A 13,945-nucleotide genomic window follows, 5' to 3' on the forward strand; every position below is an offset into this window, starting at 1 on the left:
GTTTTTTTTTTTAATCTTAATTTTAGTACAAGCAAATACAGGGTGTTCCGTTTTTATTGTTACAAATTTAAACAGGTGATAGGATATTCAATTCTAAGACAAAAGTTTTTTATAAACATGCCCCTAAAAGGGGGCTAATAGGTTTTTGCTAATATTTCAGAAACCATTTAAGATAAAATTACAAAATTTAGTACAGATGATAATCTTTATACACCTAAACGAATTCAAACATCAAATGTCGAAATTTCTAATCAGGGGCGTCCGAAACTGGTGGGGTTTAGGGTAAAAAAATACCCTAYCTATTKTGRCTTTASTTTCTTTAGTTATGCATTGACCAAAATGGTGGTCACTTTGAASARCTCCTTTAGATTTAGGCAAATTCATTTAATTAATGTTATTATTGTTACTGTAATGTAATATTAATTAGTTGAGGTTGATTAAAAAATATGAATTTCTTGCTTTTATTATTCTGTAAATTTTGAGTGATTTGAATGTTGTATTGGTATGTAACATAAATTTTAAATTAATTTTATTCAAAAACAATAAGTCGTATCGACACAAGAGAGACTTTTCTGTGATAACTATCGAACTTAAGATTTTGTTGCTGAAAGTACCGAGAAACTATATAAATAGGGTATTTTTTTACCTTAAACTCCCCCAGTTTCGTACACCCCTGACTAAAAATTTCGACATTTGATGTTTGAATTCGTTTAGGTGTATCAAGATTATTATCTGTACCAAATTTTATCATAAATGGTTTCTGAAATATTAGCAAAAACCTATTAGCCCCCTTTCAGGGGGTGTAGCTTCCTTAACAAGCATTTTTCGATACATATGTATAGGAAACTTTTGTCTTAGAATTGAATATCCTATCACCTGTTTAAATTTGTAACAATAAAAACGGAATACCCGGAAAAACTCGTAAAATGAAATAAATTCAAAACGCGCGCGTTTTATTTGCTGTGAGGTAATACACGCTATTAGTGTGACGTCACTAAGGTACGTGACTGTACCTTTGAAGCTAAACAAATAAAATTTTATTTCTTGAATTCTGGACGTGATTGTTTCTAAGGAAATAGTTGCTATGAAAAATGTGTGTCGTTTCGTCATGATTTTAACAATTGTAGTCAACATTTCTGTAATTTAATCTGTTCTAACCTCACTTTTTGTGTATTTCAAAGTATGTTTACTGCGTTGCCAGGATGTGAGGTATCAAATGGAGTGGATAGGTCGTACCAAAACAAAACGAAATAAAAAGTATTAACATGCACATGGCTGAGAATATAAATTATTATTTGTTTACAAGTAAATATCTAGTAAAAAAATCTAGTATCAATTTGGTACTATAGTATCACAACTGGCAACACTGTATGTTTAGCTTCAGTACACTCTCGTCTGTGACGTCACAACTAATAGCGTGTATAATCCGTTCTTTGCGCTTATTGGCTGTTTAAATGTCGGTAATGCAGATTGCAGATCTGTTTTAAGGTTATATTTTGGTGTTTGTTTATTTTAATATCTGTGTTCTGTGTATAGAATAATAATTATGATGCCAAAGATGAGTAAGCGGGAATTTATCTCGGGTTTAAATTCTACCCCAAACTTAATAATCGAAATTCAAACTCTTCCCAGTTAATTTTATTGATGAATCCGTCCTTTATAAAGTAATCTTTAACGTATAAAGTAAAAAAACACAAATACTCCGATGGATGCAACGACCCTATTAATAGTTGATTAAAGCATAGTTGCATAACGAAACAATTCCTAACGATTCACGACTCGTATTTCACCAGGAATTCAAGAATTAGCTTCAGCACCTGAACCACTGATAACAATGATAATCAATAAGATGTAAGCGTGACGATAGCAAATAGGTGTGTTGATGGCATAGACTCATCCTGCATAACAATAACGACAATAACAAACAGTCTTGGTCTGACCTACAATACCTGAACTGCATTCTTAATAACTTTTCACAATTTGAGCTCATCGTTGATTTACAAATAATAACAAATTTGTACACCGTTAGAGTTACAACCAGTGACCTTAAGGTCAGTACTAACTATCTAGTCTAATCGTCTCGATTCTTGATGATACGAATTAGTATTTCCTTCATTGGAAAATAGAAACAAAAAAAATGAAAAAAATCGATCTTGTGGAAACATTATTCTTCACCTGGGTCGCGACCTAACTGTATTTGTATAATAGACATACGATCCTTAGCATCTGCTTATAAAAACTACCTGAAACGGCGTGGGAGAAGAATGATCGAATCCTCTCATCGTTTTGTTTAATTTAAACATATTTGAGTGATGTATTGTGCAATTTGATATGTTTGACGATGAATACGCATTTTGAAGTTTCAGTGAGCAGAAAGCTTTGCATTAGAAAAAATTTCTTTCAAGGTTGTTCAACTTTACTTACTAATATGATGAACAGTTAAGTAAGTTTTTCATGGATGAATCACGTTGTGAAAAGTATCAGTTGGTATTGCATTGTATTACACAACGTTTCCCATGAAAAAATAAAAAAGGTGAACCACCCATTTTGCATAAAATATAGGCTACTGCTCCAGCTTTGCTAAACCATTGTATTCCGAGATGAAAGAATAATTCGTGCATTTTAATTCCAATGATGCTAAATACCAAAACAGAAAAGCCAAATGCAAATTAAAACTGTAAATGGAGGTTAAAAGGCAAGAGTCACGACTTTCACAAAATGACCGAAAATGAACCCTCCGATTAAATACAAATCCGATCATAAATTTACCACGAATTTAAAACTTTAAGAAAATTATTATTCACTGGTGGTCAGACACCTTGAATTATACACAGCCGAGCTCCTAAAAGCTGACAGGTTTGGCCATCTGCTTTTTTAAATAATGACACCCCTTTCTCGGTAACAATTTTTATGTTGGCAGCCTGGTTCTCAGAATCATCACAAAAAACCTGATGAAGGATCCGGTTCGACTCTGTAATTTCGCCAATTTCATAAAGGATGTGGAGATAAGGAAAAAAAACGCAACTTGTGACAATCTTGCAATTTGTATGATTATAAGCCCACTAAAAGCTCAAAATTAATTGCAGTATTTAAAAAACAACAAATTAAGACTATTCATAAGAGCAACATCCGCATAAGAATAGGTCTTTTGTTTTCGCAGTGTTTCTACTCTCTAACAGAATAAAGAAACTGTTAGTACCTTTTGTTCTTATGGCAGTAGTAAAACAATTAGTGTGTAAACTTGTAGTTTCTTTATTTTACTTTGAAAAGTGAGGCTGCGAGATAAACGTTAATGTTAGTCATTACTTGTTTTACTATGTGTATTTAGCTTTATCTATTCACCATTGTTTTGTTTATTTTATTCTTTTATTTAGTATTTAATCGAAGTTTAAATAAAACATGTTTATTAAAAATGTATGTACATACTGTTATCTTCTTTAAAATGATGCAAATCACACAAAAGATCCATGTCTTATTGTGGATTTTCATCTTTTTATTGCAACACAAATTTATTCTCAAAACTGTAAAAACCCACCAAAGTAGCTGACAATAAATTTTGTCACGATATCAAAACAACATCCTTGCTACAAATAGGGAAAGAAACAACAATATGACATTTTTTTATGTCTATTTAATGATACTGATGATCTTGTATATGTTTTTTAACAATTATTTAGTAAATGTACAAAAATTTTGCCAATAAAAGCCACAAATAACATTGAACAGAGTTAGAATTTAGAATACAGCTTCCTTGTTTCCTCTTCTAATAGCCTGTAGCAAAAAAACTTGGAAAATTATTTTTCTAACAGAAATAAATAGAGTCAAAGTGCAGAATTTAACCTCCTATAACTATAGATATTTTTTTTAAACATTTTTTCCATGGTCCTGGTATCTTACCTTATACAGATTTGTCAACAAGAAATTACCACCTAAGATTGGAATTTTTAGGAAAATTACGTTTTTCATGTTGTTTGTTACTAGAATTTTTAAAAGTAATTTTGAATGCCTAGGATTGGTTACCCCTTGTTGTTGACGGTTGACGTTTTCTGTCAACCTGCTGTCAACTATCAATTGTGTTATCTATGTACCGGGTGCGGCATCGGTTACGCCCATTGATAAATCGCGACTTCTAATTTATTAAAACTGGCGATATTTCATATACCTAACTAATTATTGATCAGGTATAATTTGAGAATTTTTCTAATTTTTTTTGATAATAAATGAGTCCGTAACAGTTTTGTGTGTTTTATGAATACTTTCTGTTAATTTACCTACAAAGTTTTTAGACTAAATGAATCTGTACCTGTCAGCGCATCAAACTTTGATATCACAATTTCAAATTTTGACTTGGTTAGCCAAATAATCGCTTTTTTATTTAAACACAAACCAAACCCGTGATTTATGACAAAATGGTATAATTTGCCAACAAAAGAATCATTTACTGGTAGGCGACCTCTTTAAAACGTCTTTTTGTTGTAAACCTTGGAATCTTACCCCAATTGAAGTTCCCCATTGTCACCTAAATTTACGATGGCACAAGTAGCAGGTCATAAATAAAAATGATTTTCAAAGTTAAGATGGAAAATTGCGTTTAATCAATATCTAATTGGTGTTTTTTTCTGATTTTGTAAACAATTGTAGGAAGTGAATCTGCGTAGGTCAGTATAAAAATTAGAATTAAACTTTTTGGAAGAAAATTATAATTTTTTTGGTTTTGTTTGTAATTGAAAAATTACCAAAAAATTAGAGAATGTACCTTACTAATGCCCAGGTAAGTGTTAAAAAATTCAACAATTTTATTTAATTACAAGTGGGGATTTTCTTTCTGGGCGTAATACACGCTGACAGGTGACTTAACCTAAATTTTTGACACTTGTTACGATATCTTTTGTTTGTAACTACAAACCAACCTAACCAAATTTATGACAACCTATTCACGAATATCCCTAAATCCTAGGGAGTAATTTCTTGTTGATACGAGTTCTGGCGCACCCTGTATAAAACCCTGATATTAAGATTTATTTGTAAACATGGTGTGAATTGAATTTTTTTCACATTCTCAATGAAAATATAAGCTCTCAATCGCGTCTTCTGTTTATTACAGCGGATGTAATAACACCAAGATGACTACTACATCATTGAATGGTAGAGTGTGCCCGAGTACTAATTCTATTAGACAGGAATGTAACGTGTTGCAAGTCACGCTCCAGTGTGAACGCATCTTTTGGAATCCTCGTTAAAAATTTCCATAACCAAATCTATTGTTCAAATAGGGTAAGTGAAAACTATCACGCGCCCTTGATTTCATTCAGAACGGTCTCCTTTCCTGCAATCTCGACCTCACTTTTCCTTTCGGATGTTAACCCAAATATGACTATTTCATGAAAAGGTCAATTCAGGGCAAATGACCAGACTCCACGATCGATTCCTGCAGACATTTATGCTAAATACCCATCACGCGGCGAATATAGGGGTGCATAAATTCGGCACATTTTCGCAGGTCATTAACATTGGCTTTTCCAGTTTTTACTTGAGTGGTCCACGGAAGTGGTAAAAGATATGGAAATGTTCTAAAGGTGTATTAAAAAAGTTTGAGTGTGAAAGGTCGGCGACCGGCCACCAAACCGCCGAAATAACAGCTCGTCACGCATACTGGTTACTTACACCTCCCGCTTACAAGCGCATCTTTAATGAGTTTTTGGGCGGCACCTTTTATTGCTTTTTCTTCACGAACCCTTTGTAACAAGTTTTTTTCTTATCCTTTACAGTCTGGACACTGGATTTTTATAAGCTACGATACTTCGTCACTTAACGAGCGTTTAAAATATTATTTTGCCTATAAAACGTCTCTCCACGCAATTAGTCAGATTCTAATCTTTATCAGGACTTGTGAAAGCTAAATTCGACGGGCTAAATCTGATACGGTTTTTGTTAGGCAACCAGCTATACACACATTTCTACAGATGGGTAAACAACAGCTATTTATGCAATGTTAATTGAGCAATTTGCGTACTTGCGACAATATTCATAAAGTAAAGATATAAATGTAAATTATGTCTTTTATTCATTCATTCTTTCACTCAAAATAAACCACATTTTTATGACAACCTCGAATAAATCTCAATTAAAAAATTTCACTCAAACCCTTTCGAGATAATGCCAAAACATCATAAAAATGTTAAGACGCTTTCAAGTAAGACCATTTATAACTGAAAATTGTGTAATTTGATGTTGTCTCTTGATACATTTTATGTAACTCTTGTTTAAAGATTTCACGAAAAAAATGTAGATATTATGAACTTGCTTTCGACCGAGAACATTAAACGTACATACCTACACTTTTCCCAAACAAATTGCCTTATTTATATCAGAGGTGGAGAGTTGCATTTTCAACACGTCTTCGCAAAATGATCGCATTTACTTATTTAGGTACTTGCGAAAATACAAGAATACTAAATAGCAACAATTATCACAGTTTATGTAAATGGTACTAAATTATTAAACGACTAAAATTGCCCGAAATTAAATCGTTTGTTATTATTATTATGACGTAATACTTATCTAAGTATAGTTATTATTATATTGAGCTTTAAAGTTAATATTTTCAGTATCTACATACAGTATGTCCTCACAAGAGGAAAAAAAATTATCTTTGATTTTACGCCAAAACTGTAAAAAAAGCATTTTTTGCTTTATCTGAAACGAGCGAATCTGTCATTAAAACTTTATTATTCTAACTCAATAGAAAGAAATATTAATTTTTTTCTTGATTTTGTACTTGGAATAATTTTTCTTTCTATTTTCCGTTTAGAAGTCTATTCCAACACCCAAATGACGTCATTTGAGTGCTCTAATAAGTCGTTGGTGTTAATTTCATTTTAGTGACAGACTTTCTTCACAATTCATTTTCAAATGTGAAAATAAGAATTATTTTTATTTTTTTAAGCCGCCTAAAATTATTCCTCATAAATGTTGCCAACCGTCACAAAATTCTCTAGAAAAAAAGTAAAATTTTCGTTTTTTAATTTATAATTTAATAATAGTATATATACTATTCTCTGCTTTTTCAGTCCTATCATACTAGGCTCATTGGCGGTTTTATTTTTGTGACAATGATGCCACTTTGCCAAATAAGTTTACGCAAGTTAAATAACAAAAATGTTTGTGAAAAACATAATTTTATTAAATGGCAACTCAAAGAAACAGCTTTAAGATAAGAAACAAAGTCATTTTTAACAAAAACTATCATTATTTAATTAATAAATTAATTGTCAACGTGACATATAGTTGTCAAATAATTAAAACCGCCAATGTGATAACACTTAAAAAGCAGAGAAAAATTATTCCAAATAAGTCCAAAATCAAGAGAAAAATAAACTTTTCTTTCTACTGAGTTAGAATAATGAAGTTTTAATTACAGATTTGTTCGTTTCAGGTGAAGCAAAAAAAGTTTTTCCTTTGCAGTTTTGGCATCAAATCAATATTTTTTTTTCTTCTTGTAAACTCAATCCGGGGATATACTGTATATGATTCTTTCTTTAAACATCAACAAGTTTATATTTTCTATCGCCGGCAGTTATAAACAATTTTCCACATTCCTATAGTTCTTCATCAATTTTACAAATGCAATTTTTATTCCCTACTATGACAAAAAAACAATTAAAAATAGGATTAGACATTTTTTATTACCTAGTCCTAGTCCCAAAATAAATGTTAAGTAACGTGATGTTACCACTTTTACTGTTAAGAGAATAACTGTAAAGCAATAAATCTTTCAGGCATTTAAATAATTTGTTAATCAAAAATAGAATTTTTCAACTACATCCTCAATATATTTATTAATGGCAATTTAAGTGTTTATAGTTCCTCTATAATTAAAAGAGGAGGTGTAAAACTTTCTTACCGAAAATTATATAACAGACATAAAGTCTTCATATAAAATTTAAAAAATGGCACTAAAAACATAGGTTTGTTTCGGTTCAAATATTAATAATAAAGCAGTTAACAAAACAACTACCTACAATACCCTGTTTATTTATGTAATTTTTCGATCCGACCCACTTTCGCGAAGAAACGCGCATTTATTCGTGCGACTTTAATTAATAAAACCGTAATTTACAGTTCGTGCAAAAAATTTCAGGTCCTTAAACCCATTAAAGCACTCCCAAACGTTTCAACTTCAACCCACCTCACAAAACACTATCGCCTTCCAATTTTTATTATTTTCATGCAAGGAAACAATCCTTAAATATATCATTTAAAAATACACACACGTTTAATTTACATTCGCCGATAAAATCGCGATTTCGTTTTCGGCACCCGGAAGAAGTAAAAGTTGTGATAAGGGGTCAATACCACGAGAGTTCATAGCACCCCTCAATGTCGTCGGAAATCAATAGATCCAATTACAACTCATAATCTGAATACGATTTTCCCAATCAAAAAAGGGAGAAAAAACGAGTCTTAAAGCGGTAAAAAGGTGTGTCCAGTTACAGCTATCCAAATTCCGAAACGGTACCTCTGTTTTCATTTAGTTTTGGTACGACGCAGCCAGTGATTATGTACCGTTACGCTATGGCTTAATTTTTATGTAATTATTTGAATTAATTTTGGTTCCCAGTATTATTTGCTATGGCCATGCCAAAGATAGGCGTAGCTAAATTAAAGTTTTAGATGGGTACCGACAAATTACCTTTCCTGATATAACACCGCCGCTGATTAGGTTATGGTCGCGCAGGGCTGTACCCAAGGGGGGATTAGGGGGTTCCACCCCCCCCCCCCCCCCCCCCCCCCCCGAAATGCTGAGTGTTAAAAATTAATTTTTTTTGTTATTTTAGTGAGTTAATTTTAAATTTTTGTGAATTAATTTTTCATGTGTTAAGTATACAGTGTTTCATTTTTATTGTTAGGTACAAATTTAAATAGTTGATAGAATATTTAATTTTAAGACAAAAGTGTTTCGAAAAATGCTATGAAAGGGAGCTACACCCCCTAAAAAAGATACGTTTTTTAAAGGGTTTTTCCTAATATTTCACAATAGATAAAATTACAAAATTTGGTACCTTTATATGTACACCTAAACAAATGCCAAATAAGAAAATTTTTAATCAGGGGCGTCCTAAACGGTAAAACAAATTTAATTTTTAATTGTTATGCTGTTTATGGTCTTTAACATAAATTTTTAAACCGATTTTTACTAAAAATCCGTAAATTGTATCGGAAAAACACAAAAGACCTTTTTTTATGAAAAAATATGAAATTTTGTTACTGAAAGTGGCAAGAAACCACAGGCACAATAGTTAGAGTACATTTTTACCCTAATCCCATCTAGTTTAGGAAGCCCCTAATTAAAAATTTCAACATTTTATTTTTGTACTTGTTTAGGTGTATAAAAGTTATCATTTGTACCAAATTTTGAAATTTTTTTCTAAAATCATTTCGGAAATATTGAAAAAAACCTATTAAAAGGCGCACCCCTTGCGTAGCATTTTTCGATATATGTTCATAGAAAATTTTTGTTTTAAAAATGAAGATTCTATCTCCTGTTTAAATTTGTAACAATAAAAAGTATTAAAAATGCATTTTATTTTTTGTTACTTTTGTGAGTTAATTTGTTTCTTTTTATGTTTAATTAGGATCTCTTATTTCAATTTAAAGTAAAAACGTGTACTTAGCGATTTTTGCTTTTTAATCCGCCTTCTTCTTTCATTTCATTTTCATGGACCAACAAGAAACCCCCCCCGCCCGAAATAAAATCCTGGTTACGGCCCTGTGAAAACTTACCTCTGATAGTGCTGGGCATCGTAGCATATCCTTCACCAAATTGTTCTCAATGCACTTCAAGTCAATAACGAGACGAAATTACACGATTTATCCACCGTAAATCATTACAGTGCACAAAATAATAAAATTAACAAACTAGAATACTGGTTAAAGGTGCAGGTACTTGAATTCCAAGAATTTTCCTTAACTTAACCACCAAGACACTCCAATGATTTTTTTTTCTTGAACGTTCCGAAAATTTCCCAGAACATGTTGATTGCCTCGATCAGAACAGCTCCGAAGAGTCCATCTGCAAAAGAAAACGCACACAATTAATTTTATTTGCAAGCAAAGTGCATTGACTCTTACATAGATGACATCTGCATTTGCACAGATTGAATTAGTCATACGTTAAAATCACGCTTCATGTCTTACAAATGCAGTCAATATTTTTTTTTTCAAGTAAATAATTCAAGTCTTCGATTTTTTGTTAATGTATAACAAATTATCCCACGCTTTATAAGACAGAATTAAATAACGATTGATGGTGTGCTGTATACTGGAGGAGACATTGAACTTATTTTTGCGTGTAGGTTGGCAGCACTGGAGCTTACGCACTTTTAGTTTAATTAATCTCGCGCAGTGGAGTAATTTTTTTATAGAAAAAATTGCTTCCGGCATTTCCAAGTGTGCCGAATCGACGGAGGTAGAGTTGATGGCTTCTTCATCAACTTATTAGAATAAACTCCGTTTTGCTTAATCAACACACAGTGTTTTTATATTAACTGTTTAATCTTCTCATCAAAATAACAGGTGTCTGACAGAATTACAATAGCTATATTTCAACGTGCTTCACAAATAAATACATGCATGAACGCGTTTTGGATCGTAAGAATTTAAATGAAAAAGCTTGATGGCTTCTTTAAAATGACCTATGGATACCTCATATACCGACAAAGGTAAGCTGCTGAGTCATAAATATTTGTTACTTCCTAGCATGTTATTTGTGATTTTAGAACAATTTTTACCTGTCCTGAAATTTAATATAATGTCAGGAAAATAACTCAACTCCACCCAAAAAGTTTGGAAAATACAGTCCATCAATAGAAATTAAATGATGTTTAATTCTTGTTTTTTTTCATTTTAGTATTACAAGAATAAAAGAAAATTTAATTGAATTAAATAATAAATTTATACAAATTTTTGTGATTTTTTTTTCAATTGATATTAAAACTTCTGGATTTTTATACAAGGTGTTTCACACAACTTTACGAGGCTTGCGCCTGATGTACGCACCCTAATATACCGGGGCATCGGTTACGCGCACTTGATAAAACGCGACTTCAAATTAACTAAAACTGGCGATATTTCATATACCTAACTAATTATTGAATGAGTCTGTAACAGTTTTGTGTGTTTTATGAATACTTTCTGTTAGTTTACCTATAAAGCTCTTACACTAAATAAATCTGTACCTGTTAGCGCATCAAACTTTGATATCACAATTTCAAATTTTGACTTTTATCCAAATAATCGCATTTTTTATTTAAACACAAACCAGACCCGTGATTTATGACAAAATGGTATAATTTGCCAACAAAAGAATCATTTACTGGTAGCCGACCGCTTTAAAGGGTCTTTTTGTTGTAAACCTTGGAATCTTACCCCAATTGCAGTTCCCCATTACCACCTAAATTTACGATGGCACAAGTAGCAGACCATAAATAAAAATGATTTTCAAAGTTAAGATGGAAAATTGCGTTTAATTCAAAATCTAATTGGTATTTTTTTTCTGATTTTGTAAACAATTGTAGGAAGTGAATCTGCGTAGGTCAGTATAAAAATTAGAATTAAACTTTTTGGAAGAAAATTATTTTTTTTTGGCTTTGTTTGTAATTGAAAAATTACCAAAAAATTAGAGAATGTACCTTACTAATGCCCAGGTAAGTGTGAAAATATTCAACAATTTTATTTAATTAGGAGTGGGGTTTTTCTTTCTGGGCGTAACGGATGCCACAAAACAGTAGATACAAAAAATACACATTTAATTATTTAAATTTTGGACGACATGAATATAATTCTAGTTTATCTATCTTAGTCACTTACTAACTAAAATCAAGTTTGTATCGGAATATGTATTATTGATTGAAAATTATGTAAAACACCCTGTATTTTGATGTTTACGAATAGTGATTTTTTCAATAAATAAAAGCAACGCACTATGCCAATTATGACATTTAACCGTTAAATCATAAAACATTTGTGAAAGAGATGAAATGCCTATCTCTTTTAAATAAATTTATAATATTAGTTAATAATTTAACCACAAGCTTCACAAACAGTTAACCATCTTCTTCAAAAGGATGACCACATGTCTGTTTATTCTACAATTTATTTTATTTATTTTTTCAATCATTGATTTATTACTGTTTCCGTTATTAACAGTTAGATGTTTTCAGAGTGGTCAGGAATTTTATAGCTATTTCATTGATGTTTTTATAGCATAAACAAAACAGGTTAGACAGGTTTTTAAATTTTTGCAAAATTTTCAAATTTCAAAAAAAAACGATTTATTCAAGCTTGAAAAATGTACTTAGGACTTGCCGATCGCTCGGAAAAAATTGCAAACTATTCAAAATATTTAAAGAATAATGCAATTAATCATTGATTTATTTTTAAATAGAATAATACTCCTAGATAAGCACAATCGTGGAAGGATTCTTTTCAATGTCAATGACACCAAGTTCTTGAGCAACAAAAAGTAATCCTTTTTTTGTTTTTTTGATCCAACCATGAAATACACTTAGGGCCAGTTTCATAATCTTGTGCTCACTCGATTCTACCTCTGTAGAGGTGTTATTGACTTGAAATTATCATTTTAATATACAATAATCTACCTTTTGACTGTTTTAAAAGTTCGGAAAAACGTCTTAAAATGTATTTTTTTTAAATGCGCACTTTTATTCAAACTTTCTCTACCTTTATTACAATTTGTAGATAACCTATCGGCAATTCTAAAACAGTCAAAAGTAGAAGAAAATATTCTCAAATTCATAAAAATATCTTTAGTAGTTTTTGAAATTCAGAAGTAGACATTTACATTGAAACTCCCATGAGAGATTTATAAAGGGATTTTTAAATTAATTTTGGTTTTGAATATGCTGTTTACTACGGACTTGTTGACAAAAATTCTAAACCAACATTAATTTTAAAATCCCTTTAATTCGATTATAAAACTGGACCGTAATGTTATGTTTGTTAAAAATTTTAGCCTTTCAAAACTTTTGTCAAATTATTAAGATTTTTCAACTGCTGTTGACAGATTATTTTTGAAAATGTCTCCAAAATTCTTTCCTTGAATATTGTTTGTAATTGGAAGACAAAGTACCTTGGTATTGCACCTCCGTCCTTGAGTACTGTTTCTGCGTAAGGATAATCAGGAATCCTTAAAGCTCTCACTGTTGGAGTCACTCGCGTGTCCTTCGCGGCCACCAAGCACTGATTCAAACAGCGCGCACTATCCTTCGAAGGGGTTGCTTAACCTCCCCCATAGGGTTGTTATCTTTTCGCACACACACACACACTTCGGATAAGAGCAGCGGGTTGTAAACGCACCTGTTGTTGCGCGGTGCGCCAGTAACTGAAGTGCTACGGGCCAGGTGAGGAGCCACCGGAGGTCACTGACACACCGCCGACTAACGGAACGCTGGTTAGCGGTACAAGAGCAGTTAGCTTACAGGACTGTGTGTATGGACAACGTCAGTAGGTCTCACAACGAAGAAGAGTCGACCTTCTGCTCCTCCTGCTGATGCAACGCGAACAACGGTATGGCCTTCTTCTTCTTGCACGTGGCCGACGCCGCCGGCTGGAGCGTGTCTCGTCCTGCGACCGAAGGCGACGTCGGGACGCTCGATGAATGAAAACGACGACATCAAGAGAGTTTTTTCCGGAGTTTCGGCCCCGAATCCGAGGAAAAAACAACTCATATTCAGTCGGCTTAAACTCAAGTCGAGGCAGGGCCGTAACCAGGATTTTATTTCGGGGTGGGGGGGATGAGTTCTTTTTGGTCCATGAAAATTAAATGAAAGAAGAAGGCGGATTAAAAAGCAAAAATCTCTAAGTACACGTTTTTATTTTAAATTGAAATAAGAGATCCTAATTAAACATAAAAAAATACAAATTA

The 13,945-nt window shown here is 32.1% G+C and overlaps 1 protein-coding gene across 1 annotated transcript in view; it reads right to left on the reverse strand.

The window, feature by feature from the left end:
* Window positions 1-13,412, reverse strand: part of LOC123012161 (probable nuclear hormone receptor HR3) — a 79,081-nt gene extending 65,669 nt beyond the window's left edge. The window contains exons 1-2 of the mRNA XM_044409993.1: window positions 13,151-13,412; window positions 9,784-10,072 (exon numbers count right to left, since the gene is read on the reverse strand). Of these exons, the coding sequence (XP_044265928.1) occupies window positions 9,784-9,802 (19 nt within the window). The 5' untranslated portion in view covers window positions 9,803-10,072; window positions 13,151-13,412. The remainder of the gene's footprint in view (window positions 1-9,783; window positions 10,073-13,150) is intronic.
* Between the last annotated feature and the right edge of the window lie 533 nt (window positions 13,413-13,945).

This window comes from Tribolium madens, unplaced genomic scaffold (genome assembly GCF_015345945.1).
Source record: "Tribolium madens isolate multiple individuals breed KSU strain unplaced genomic scaffold, Tmad_KSU_1.1 Scaffold_91;HRSCAF=231;Tcas5.2_LG7, whole genome shotgun sequence".
Lineage (NCBI taxonomy): Eukaryota > Metazoa > Arthropoda > Insecta > Coleoptera > Tenebrionidae > Tribolium > Tribolium madens.